This window comes from Artemia franciscana, chromosome 5 (assembly GCF_032884065.1).
Source record: "Artemia franciscana chromosome 5, ASM3288406v1, whole genome shotgun sequence".
Lineage (NCBI taxonomy): Eukaryota > Metazoa > Arthropoda > Branchiopoda > Anostraca > Artemiidae > Artemia > Artemia franciscana.
This window is the reverse complement of record NC_088867.1, coordinates 36,252,130-36,264,328: the sequence shown is the minus strand read 5'-3', so window position 1 is coordinate 36,264,328 and position 12,199 is coordinate 36,252,130. Positions and strand designations below refer to the sequence as shown.

The window sequence follows — 12,199 nt, the reverse complement described above, 5'->3', positions numbered from 1 at the left end:
GTTTGAGATGGAGACACATTGTTGATAATGAGACTTGTTTTTATTTATTACTGACTATAGAGAAAGATGTGTTTGAAAAAATGATTGAAATGAGCAGTTATTCGAAAGGGTAAGGGAAATGGGGTCTTCCCGTCACCTTTACGCTGGCGCGGGGATTAAATTGGTACATTTTCGCTGTAAACCCAGTATATTAAGTTCTACCCCTCCTCTATGGATGGATAACTACTCTCTATTTGCCGTGAATTAGAATTCGGTATCCCACCGGGTTCAGTTGCTTTTTTGTGATAATTATAATTATGTGTTACGGATCCGAAGTGTTTAGCACTTCTTCTTTTGCTGTTTGTGTCGTGGTCAATCTCAGCTTTGCCGCCGGTTCAACTAAAAGGAAAGGTCACTGTATTACGGGTAAGAATGGCTCGAAATAACTAGAAAAAAAAATAAGGAGATAATCAGATCCCTTAAACTAGTGATATATGCAGAGGAATATTAAATGTTCAGTCGGGAATCAAAAGGACGTATATCCATAAATGTAAGTTTTCAGAAGATCAGAAAAAAATCTCACAACTTTTTTATTTTCCACCCGTTAACCATAAAACAAAAATGGATAGATATTTAAAGTCAGTGCATATCAATCCGTTTTTGTTTTACGGTTGTCGGGGGGGGGGGAGGGATAAAAAGTTGTGAGTTTTTTTTCTACTCTTCTGAAAATTTACAATAATGGAGATACGTCCTTTTGATACTTGACTGGCGAAATCTGGTTGTAGTCTATCTATGACTTCTTTGAGCGATACATTAGGCAGACAGCTGGGAAACAAAGAAGTTCTTTTTAGATCCTAGCTGCCAAATTTAAGCTGTTGTATGTTGTTACTACTCTATATATTTCAGGTAAAGTTCTTCGCGAGCCGGACATTCCAATAGATGCCAGAGTTCGGTTGATGAATATTTTATCGGTAGCCGCGCTGAAAGATGACGTTATTCTAATCCTCCATCAAGATAGACGTGACCATGTTCTTATGTCTTATGCACATAATATTGACAGGTTGTCTGTATCTGAACAAGAATCAGTCTCTGTTTTTGTAAGTATATGTTTGCTTTTTTCTTAATACTTTTCTCACAATTAACTCATCTTAAACGGTCAAGTTTTTATATAGACAAGAAAATTTACAACATCTTACATACGAATATGAGGTATTTTAAGTTCTAAAATTATCGAGGCTGTACAGAAAATCTTAAAATTTTTTTGTTCACTATGTGCGTATTAAAAATGGCTTGCTTGTTGAGGTAATCTTGGTGCAAGATTTCACTTATAAAGCAGCTACAAAGACAAAGTTATAGCTCTATTCTTATCAATTAACCCCAATTTAATTGTATTTAGACTCACTTCCAGTTTTTTTTTGCATCGCTAACCCTTACTCCTTCCCCTAATGCCTAGACACTGCCCAACATCAAACATTAAGTCGTCTGATTTTGTTGGGCTTTTGTTGTTATAAATTGACATTATGAATCAACTGGTAATGAGAATGAGTACAAATAAGAATGTAAATTAAGAAAACCAGCAAACATAGTATTTTGTTAGTGTCTACCCCGTTTTATTCTAATTCCAAAAATGCATTCTGTTTCTATTTCCAAAAATCAGTTCCATTCGGTTATTACGGAAAATCTATCAGGAATATTGCCTAACGCGTAGACAGATAGACTTTCTTTATTAACTTGTTATAAAAAGCCAAACCTTCAAGTCTAATGGACCTGATTTTTTTTTGTGTGTGCAAAAGTTGCTAATAGATGCTAAACTGTTCTTTTTTCTTTTGCGGAGATGCTCAAGGCACGCATAGATGACATGCATATACTTGCATAAATGGTCGGAAAAATCTACTAGTATTGGTCCAAAGGATTCACCCCTCAAAATAAGAGGTTTCCTTTTATTTTTTTTCTTTTTTTTTTAACTCTCTAAAAATTCTTCTTATAGTAGCTGAAAGGCTACTTGAAGCAATATTAAAATTCTCTCCGTTCAGAAAAAAAATGGTAGCCTTTTGATTATTTTCTTTTGGTGTTTGGTCCTATTGGCACGGGGGCTGAGGACAATTCTCTTAGCAGTGCTTTTATATTTAGGAAGTGCCGAACGAAGGTATTGACTAATAGTTCTCCTTTGTTATTCTAGCATTTAATTCAGATTGGGACTCTTGGTGCGCAATTACTTTTTTTTTCTAAGCAGCATCCGATTCTACCCTTTTCAAATAACACTGAACTTCATTAAGTTGGAGCTGTAAAAGTGAGACTTTTATAATAAATCTACTGCACAAATAAGGCTAAATCCTGTTCAAATCATTGAAATTGAGATTTTAAGGTTAATGTTTTTGAATCCACTGCAATATTAATTTTTCCTTTGCTATGAAATCATGTCTTGCTCTCTACCCCGACATATGAGTAGGATAAATTTTGCGCAAGTGATATTTGAAAAATGATCTAAAATTTCAGTTTTTTCTGGAAGTATAAAAAAAGAAAAAAAATCGAAGGGGAAACCCGGTAACTTAAAAAAAAAGTCTGGAGCCTTTAAAATGGCAGATTTGATAAAAGCAAAGCACTAAAAATTCAAGAAAGACTCTTAAATAAATTGGCCAGTATGGAAATATGGTTTAAAGTGTTACAGGACAAAATGTGCATTTATTCACAAATCTTGGAGTTATAATTTTTTCGGACGGATGGATGCAGAATTATTTGTTTTTAATATTTTTTGGATCAGTGTTTTATATTGAAATTTGATGTTATTACCCTGATGAATTATTTTAAATAATTAAGAGTCAGTAATGAGCCAAAGAGTCAGGAATATTCTTATTTCGTAATACAGAAAAAAATCCCTTGCTTTTATGGAAAAAACGTTCTAGCTTCTATTTCTAGCTTCTATCTCTTTATTTCTAGCTTTTTATTTCCTTCCTTTGTCTTTCCCTCTATTTTAGAGTGTTTTTTTAAGGGCAATTTGCTACTCTTCTCGCTTACACTTATTTTCTTTCTATCTCAGGATTGAGACTCAATATGTAACCAACCTAATGTTAGGACTCACTAAGTAAAGTGCAATGGGATACAGGATGGAAGGGTCAATTTATTATATAGAATGGAAATTTGCCTGTTCTTTTTCAATTTTCTTTCCTTTGATTATCATCATAATGAATACTCACCGGGATTCTTGGGCTTTTTATTGGGAACTAACCAATATTTTTTTTCAAGTATCTCGTTTCATGAATATCCTGATGATTTTTTTTTTTTGCTTCGAGTGATGAATTAACAACTTAAAATTTCCGATCATACAACCAAATTGAATTTATTTCAAATATTGTCAAGCCACATGTCCTTCTATTTTTTTTCGCTATTTGATATTAGCTATCTAATTAGTTCTCTAACGTTATCAAATAATAAAAAAAAGTTTTTTCATCGAAAGTAAGGAGCAACTTTTAAACCCTAAACGAATAGAAATTATTTCGTGTATGAAGGGTTTGCTCCTCTATACTTTGTTCTTTACGCTAAAGATTTTAACACCTTTAAAAAGCTTCCTTTTCTAATTAAATGCCCTTGTGTTTCAGGAGTCGTTCTTAAAAAATTGGGCCAAATAGTCAAACTTTAGTGTAAAGAGCCAGGTATTGAGGGGGGAGGAGCAACCCCTTTTTATACGAAATAATTTCTGCTCGTTTTGAATTTTAATGTTGCTCCATAATTTCAGTGAAAAACAACTTGTTTTTTATATCTAACTTCTGATTGTTCTTCAAATAATAATTTGAAATGTTTTTCAATAATAATTGTTCTTCTAAATCTTGCTCACCTTCCATGAAAATCCTCCTCCTCACGGGAAACTCCTCCGTGGAAGTTTCCTCCCATGTAAAATACACCCCCCCGGGAAAATTCCCATCCTTGCTGAAAATTTCTTGCGGACTATTCAGCCTGAACAATTCTCCTTAGTTTACATTCATTTGAAAAAGACTTTAATTTTTAATCACTCTGGAAATCCTCTTCTGTGAAAATTTTCTCTTGGAAATCCAAACACACTGAAAAAATCCCTCGGATAATTCCCCCAGAACATCTCCACATTCAAAATTGAGTTGGCAAAGAGAAAGTAAGACAAATAAAAAAAAATTCATAGTGTAGGAATTCTGTCAAATCCTCCAGTGTAGAATTTCCCCTGGAAAGTTCACGTCCGGAAATTCCTCTCCCCACGGGAAATTCTCCATATGGAAACCCACCCCAAAAAGCAAAAGTCCCCCCCCCGAAAAATATCTGTATACTTCCTAATAATAATTACTATACGTGAACAACGGACAAATTTCATAACTTATAGGCCTCTCCCTACGGACTGTGGGGGGCCATGTTACCCGAAATTTTGACCGGAAAAACTAGGGGGGAAAGGGCGGTAAGTTGTCCTTCAATCTTTTTTGGTCACTTAAAAAGGGCACTAGAACTTTTAATTTCCGTTTGAATGCATCGAACGTGGACTTCTAAAGACGGATTTATAAGAGGCAGTAGCTTTTAATTAAGTCATTAAAGATTTTCATTGCAATCTTGTGGTAGCCTGCCAACCCTAGTAGAAAAAAAAAATCAAATGTAGCAAACTACATAATGCTAAGAATTATAGCGACATTGCTGTTCGTTTACTTGTAGTTAATTAACATGTTCTGCTTACCAATCTCCTTGACAGCCTAGTTCATCTAAATCTAGGACAAAAAACTCCTAATTATGCGTTTTCAAGCTTCGCATAGCCCTGACCAGGGCTTTCAGCTTTCACCTGTCTAATTTTAAATTGATGGTAACAGCAGTGAAGAAAAAATATTTTTCTTGTTATTGAAGATTGGGAGGGGGACATATAAACCTCCTGCTTATGGTTTAAGAAAAGGCCCTAGATAGGGGGATTTCTCTTCAAAACAAACCCTCTCCAAGTTTCTACGACCACATCGATCAATAAGATTAGCTCCGAGAAAAAAGCAGACGAATCGTTGAAGAAAAAAAGGAGGCAAATCGGTGCTTCCCATATCAAAAAGTCAGTTTCCTTGTGGTTTAACACGGGGGCTGTAATTCCCCCTTACTGGTTTTCTACCATGTTGATTCCAATGATGCACTTTTCCTTTCAACTTGACGCCATTTTAAAGCTTTCGGGCTCTTTTTTAAATTTCCTCAACTTTACTTTCCCAATAAACTTTTGTTATTAATCGAAATAATAGTTAACATTTCTGAATCAGCGTTAAATATCAATTTCTGTCACTAGACAGTTTTTTTCAAACCGTGTTTTGAAACTTTTGGTTACTATAGGCTGTGGTTTGTTTGCTCTTTATAATGTTACATTTATCGCTCCAACCAAAATGGAATTGTGATCATATTTGTTTTAATGGGGGTATTTTGAAATAGCTTTATGTTGAAGAAAATTCTCGAAAATAGTAAACCAGTACAGAACTGTAATACTGAATATTATACTGAATACTGTACTGAATATACTGAATGCTATACTGAATACTATACTGAATATAGTACTGAATATTAAAAAAAAAATTGAGTGACTCGACTTTTAGAGTGTTTTTCTCCTTTCTTTCTTGTTTTTAAAGTTAAAAACCTGAGATGTCTATTTCTCAGACTTGAAAAAAAAATTTAACTTTAACGTAAATTCGTTTATTTTCCTTTCATCCTTACGGTCTCGGAAGATTATCTTTTTTTTTCAGCTCTGCAATCTTTTTGAGAACACGACAACTTCTGAATGGCTCCTTTACATCTCAGAATGGAGTGGCTCTAATAATAGTCAACTTTCAAACATACGAGTTACTACCAAGGTAGCTGTGACGGCACTTCTAGCTGACCAAGAGCGCCTAAAAGAGCATGGCACGGCTTTAATGTACAATTTAGCAACGAAGGAGGTAAAAACAGTGGTTCGTATTTTCTAGGATCTAAGCCTGGGATTTGATTCATCGCACGGGCATGAGAATAATACATATTTTACTTACTGATATGCACAACATCTACTGATCAGATTGAGTAGAATTGAAACAAGATTCTCTTTTTGATTTTTCAAGAAATTTCTAAAAGAATGAACACTTATGTTTGAAAAGTTGGCTTTTCAATTTCTTTCAGTTCAAAAGACAACAAATTTATTTTAGAGAATTTTTTTGTCCATATTTAATTTTATGTTTATTTTGATCCATATGATGTTCATTAACATATTTCCATTTGTATTTTAAACCTTTCTCAAACAGTATCTCACATATTTCAAAAGAAATTATTTTCTTACTAAATGTCTCTGTAAATAAGCAAGCTTAAAGAATATAACTGGTCAATATAACCGATCAACAAATTAGCATATTAGGCACGTGCTTAGCAGGGTTGCCACCACATCATTTCCTAAAGTGCTACAATTGCCCAAATTTGCGTGCTACAGAGCGATTTTCAGTGCTACAGTTGAACAATTGACTGTAATAGTGCTAAAACAGCCCTTTCCTGCTACAGGTGGCAAATCTGCATTTTTCAGCTCAAGAGAGGGAGGTGGCGCCAAACAAATTAACGATATATTGAATTTCTTAGGAACTAGAAAAAATGTTCCACCATAAAAAAAAACTGCTGCAATAAAAACGAAAAAGAGTAAGGTTTGGATGTTATACTTCAAGAGAACTTCAGAATTTCATTTTACAAACAATGCCTTTGAAGACGATATTGTCATTTCAAAAATAAAGACATTGGCTTCTACATATTTAAAAAATATAAGTTAGCAAATGCTAAATTATGCATCAATTTCAGAAGCAGAACAAAAGTTCAGAATAAAAACAAACATTTCTCTTACTTTTAATGTCATAATATTTTGAATTAAATGAAGCTATAAGACAGAAACACTTTCACTCTCGTTGGACTTTGTGGGTCTTGTAAGCTTTCAAATGTTCGGTATCTTCTACACTGTGTGTAACTTTTTGCTGGAGAAATAACTTGGCCTATTCTCTATCTGTTGGGGAGGGTGGAATTTGTTTGATATCTTAAGGATATGCTCCCGAAAATATTCAGTAGGCATCTCCCCTTGGGTTTTGTACAAAAATAGCCTTTGGCAGTACGGTCTCAGGTCAAGCTATTTTTTAAGTTAATTACTGCATATATTTTGAATCGAATATATGGTGGAGTTAAGGTGGGGACAGGTATATGGGGGCTAAGGTATTTTACATTACGCTTATCAGATAAGGTAAAAAGACATTACAGAGACTTTTATGCTATCTAGATACCTGTACATATGGACCACGGAACTAGGTAGATCGCATAAAGTTGCGGAACTGAGAAAAAAGCAACGCTCTTTTGGTTTGTTTTAGTCGTTTAGAATAAATTTTGTTAGCAAAATCCCTTTTTGTATTTAAAGAAAAAGGAAACAATGGTTCCATTTCCGACTTTTGAGCGGTTGATACCCAATCTTCAGCCCTTTCTGCAGGGAACCTAGTAGGTGGTTAAGTGCAATGATACTGGATCTTCATTATTAGTCTCATCTACGTAAGAGGCGTAAAAAACCCTAGATTCGTATCGACTGGACTGAGTCTTGGTCTCAGGCCAGGAATCAGGTTTGCAGTTCAACAAATTTTTGGTGAGAGGAGTATCTAGTCTAAAACAAACATGACAAAATCAGGTTAGGCGCTGGTTTTTTATTAGTGCACCAATGCCGCTTTTTGGTGGCACCATACGTGAGTTTCATCTTTTCTGTCCAAGTGGAAGATGCTGAGTTTTTTTTCCAGGAGTAATTGAAGACATTGATGGTATAGGCGTCTGCCGCTTTCGGAGGTCATGTGTTGCACCCGTGTCCGAATTGCAAAGTTGACAGTTGACTCGTTAATCTAAATTTTGTCTTTAAAAGGACATATCTTTACCTTTGCAGCTTCTCCCTCTGCTGGGAGGAGAACTATAGATGGGGAAGGTATTCTGCCCAAAAATTTTCTACTACAACTGCCTGATATGTCAATTGGAGATCTCGGATCTTTGAACTGATTAATGAATTTTAATGAGTGCTATCGGGAGAAATACCATTTACTTGTAGGTCATTTATTAGCAGGATTCGTCATAATTTTGAGTTAGTCATTGTTTATCCTCAATGTTACAAGCTTTGCTGTGATTGCTATGTTGCAAGATATAGCATGCTTATCATCTATCTGGTTCACCAGCAGAACAATTTTACCTGCATAGAGAGGGCAACTAATGGAAGAATTTTGAATGTTTTTATGCTGACTACGAGTATGGAGAAATGAGTAGATAACTTGGGATTTCTGAAAGTTGGATGATTTAGCGGATATGAAATGGGGGGTAGGCTCATCTTTAAAGAACTTATTTTTTTCTTTCATAAGACGAAGTCGTATCCTACCATAAGATAGGATAGGAAAATGAATCTTATGAAAAAGTCGAAATGGAAAAGCCATTGGGAATGCTTTGGGTATCCGCACCATCTATATATTTTTGTGTCAATTCTAATAAAAATCTAGTGTTATAAGTTTTCATACTGGGAATTTTCTGGGTTTTATACTATGTATTATTATATTCACGCTGTTATAAAACTTAATGAAACGCAGAGTCTTTATTATATTAAAATAGGATTTTCTCCTATCAAAAATCTCAAGGATTATGAGATATCGGAAAAAAGTACGATGAAAAAACTCGAAAAAAAAAATATTAGTTTGAATTTCGAAGTACTTAGACCGAATTGATGACATTCTAGCGGTGAAGATGACGTTCCTTTTGTTGGCCCAGTTGTAGAATAAATGCGTATGCACAATATTTTTTTAGAATAACAGAGAGCTTTGTAAAAAAAAGCCTCTGGCAGAAATTTTCCAGGCTTGAAAATGTAAGGAGTAAAAAATACAGAATTTTTTGGTAGAGGAAAAATTTTTGACCAGAAAAGTTTCACATTATTCCTGAAAGCCACAAAAGGTTGCGCTACTTGTCGTATTTTGTGGGGGATGAATTGCGAGAGCCATCCTTAAAGCACTTCAGGCTTTGCTTGTTATTTTTATATCTGAATGGGCAAGTTTTGTAGGTAGAGAAAAAGCTCAGTTTCTGACCGACATAAATATCTGTAACCTCCTCATAGAAACTCGGTGTAATTTCGCTACTAGTTAAAAGCGTATTCTAATCCATTTCAAATGGTTCTAAACTGTTTGTTAAACTGTTGTTAAGACGGCGAGGCAGTAGATGCTGGTTCCTACAACTGGGCTTTTACCCTACATTTTTGTCCTTGTATGACTTTACTAACATGTTTTGGTTTTGCATATTAACATTGGTTATTATCTATCCCTTTTTTCTATTAATTCCAGAAAATGAGCAAGACCGTTGGGTACTCAAGCCAGATGCCACAAGGTACTTTATCAAAGGTGAGATCATGATTTAATCAAAATGCTAGGGCCAATGTCATTTTCAGTTATCCCTCTTTCTTTTGCAGAGGATATCCATGAACGATTCATACGGTATTTTGATATTAGGTCTTTTTGACTTAAAATACCATAATTGTGTGGGAAGGGGGGGGGGAGAGCTAACCCTTTAAAATTTTATTTGTTCTTTTCCAGTGTCTATGCTAAAAAAAAAAATTACTTCTTCCTACATCATTGGAGATGTGTGCCCTCTGTCAAAATAAAATATAGAGCAGTACAAGCTGACTTAAAATGACAATTTTATTTTATTATCACTATTGCTCGTGAGTTTGATAGACCCGCCGTACTACTCACTACATTTAGTTAGATTTTGGTCAAATCACTTAATTAACTCTTAACCTTCTTATAACAAAAGATAAGTTGTAAAAGTAAGAAATAAAGTAACAATAATTACAAGAAAATAACATCGTGATTAACGCTTGCTAAATTACTTTTTGAAATCGACTTGGTAAAGTCTACTAAAATGTGTGAAACCGTGTTTTTCCGCACCCAAACACGTAATAGAACTTGTAATATCATGAAGATAATTTTTGACAGAAATCATTGGCACATTAATATCAAAAGTAGCAGCGAATTCTTAAAATGAATTGTCTTCTCGTCGTTTTATGCTGATTTTTCAATTGTACCCGAATAAGATTCTCATTTTTATGGGCTTTATTTTTAAATGATGTCACCTAATTTTTGGTTTTTTATTCATGTTTTTATGGAAAATAGAAAGGAATAGTGTAAATTTGGCGACATTACTCGAATGTTAAAATAGCATTTAAAGCCTATAATACACCTTAGCGATGAAATATCCAGAGCCGATTTTGATTGGGCCTAAATCCAGACTACATCCTATTTTTTTAAATCGCCCATTACCCCTTCCTTCATTTTATTTGGCCATTCACGTAAATTGAGAGGTGAAGTGCCTTGATTTCACCACAATCTAACTGATATAAACCAAAGTTTTGGATTCTAATGGAATTTCGATCCCTGGTACTAAAAAAATAACCCGTAGTCGCCATTAGCCCTTGAATCGATACTTGTTTTTGTCTGTCTAAAATCAAATAATCAAATATAAAAAATGGTAAAGAAATTACAACACTAAAATGTGTTTATAAGGAGAACTAATGATTTTCCTTTTCGAAGGTATTTGACGATGTTGCTACTGAATTGGCAATGGCAATCCTTCAATTTTTGACCAGTGAACAGTGCGAGGAGCACACTTTTAGGGCTTTGAAAGCCCTCCTTCGTTTCACAACAATTGCTCACAACGAAGTGCCAGCCCTGATTAAGATGATTGGCCCTGACCCTGAGACTTTTCGTGGAATATCAGATCGTGTTAACGAAATAGTTGATCAACTTGGGAGCAAGGTCAGAAATGCTCGAGGCTTCTAATCTAGTGGTGTTTGGTCATTTTGAATTTTATTCATTTGATTTATGGATTTTGACTGTATTTATTGTTTTTGTTACTAAACATCTTTACTGGTTTAATTTCATTTCCTTGTCTGGTGCAAGATTTAATTATTTTTTTCCTAAATGAAAAGCTCAAATACCTTATCGATTGGCTTCACCACATCGATGTGTTTTAATTCAGATCCTGAAAATAAAAAAAAATCAACGCCAAAACCGGAAATCCTGCACATTCGAAAACAAAAGGGCACATCGTACAGATTTTTACGGCAAGAATATTCCACGAGGAATATTCTTCGAATATGAGTAAGAAACTGAGCAAAAACTCCTGTGTATTCCTCATGGGTCAGTAAAATTCGTTTATCCTTCGTAGGAGGTAGGAAGGACAAGCGGGTCCACAGAAACTATTCCAGGTGTGTCCCAAAAATTTGTGGGAGGAGGCTAAGCTTGTAAAAAAGATGCTTTTTTATATAAAGGCGTCATTGTTTTGCCGAATGTATTCACGAATTTATATCTGGACTGTAGTTTTATAATTGTCTGATGTCATTTAGCTTTATCTGATACACGCTTTCATGTACGTGTGCACATTTTTTCCTAATTAAGGACGAGTGGCGTATCCACGCAACTGTTCTTAGTGATAGATTTATGTGTGGTTGAGTTGTTCCTACCCAGGTCTAAACAATTATTACCTTGGTTTAAATAATTTTTCCCTTCCTTCCCCTCAATATGTCGGATTGCCCCTATAAGGTGCCCGCTACGCATTGAGTACCAAGACCGTACCAATTTGTTGACTTAAAAGAGAAATATACAAACCTGTAAATGCACATCTAAACAGGAATGAGAAATTTTATTGAAATCGAAAAAATAGATCAAGTCTTTATTGAGAGGTGACGAAAGCTATAAGCAGGAATAAGTTGAGAAAAGGTGTGTACAAGAAAACTGTCTTCAATAAGTTAAAAATTTTAATTATCTCTGCCTATAATTTATCTCCTCCTGTGAAGACGACATATTTGTCGTCTTCCAAAACTTCGTCACTCATTGTAGAATTGCCCAGCCGCAATGGTATCTTCCCTCAGCATCATTGTGGTTAGGCTATCTCCAAAATTATGACGAAATTTACAGGGAAACCTGTCATTTGATATGAACAAGTGTCTTAAAAAAGTCGCCCATTTGAATTCATTGTTCTACCAAGCATCGCTGTTACTTTCATAGGTTTTTTTTTTTTTAATATCAGCTGTGTCTAGCTCGGTAACGGTGCGGAACGGGGAAAAGAACCGAAAATTCCGGCCTGGACGTCGTAAAACGGCAAGCAAACGTTCTTGTGATTTGCAAAATTTCCAGTAATTTTCCAGAAAAAAATGGAAATCAATTTGTCTACCCCACTAAAGACTATAAAG

General features: G+C 34.8%; 1 protein-coding gene across 9 annotated transcripts in view; it reads left to right on the top strand.

Annotated features, from left to right (window-relative positions):
- Positions 1-10,883, top strand: part of LOC136027343 (uncharacterized) — a 57,489-nt gene extending 46,606 nt beyond the window's left edge. For 5 of the 9 annotated variants that reach the window (XM_065704492.1, XM_065704493.1, XM_065704498.1 and 2 more), the window contains 4 exons: positions 886-1,076; positions 5,694-5,897; positions 9,294-9,350; positions 10,539-10,883. In XM_065704492.1, coding sequence (XP_065560564.1) covers positions 886-1,076; positions 5,694-5,897; positions 9,294-9,350; positions 10,539-10,787 — 701 coding nt within the window. In that variant the 3' untranslated portion in view covers positions 10,788-10,883. The remainder of the gene's footprint in view (positions 1-885; positions 1,077-5,693; positions 5,898-9,293; positions 9,351-10,538) is intronic. The other 4 variants (XM_065704495.1, XM_065704500.1, XM_065704497.1 and 1 more) reach the window with 3 other exon arrangements.
- The last annotated feature ends 1,316 nt before the right edge of the window (positions 10,884-12,199 follow it).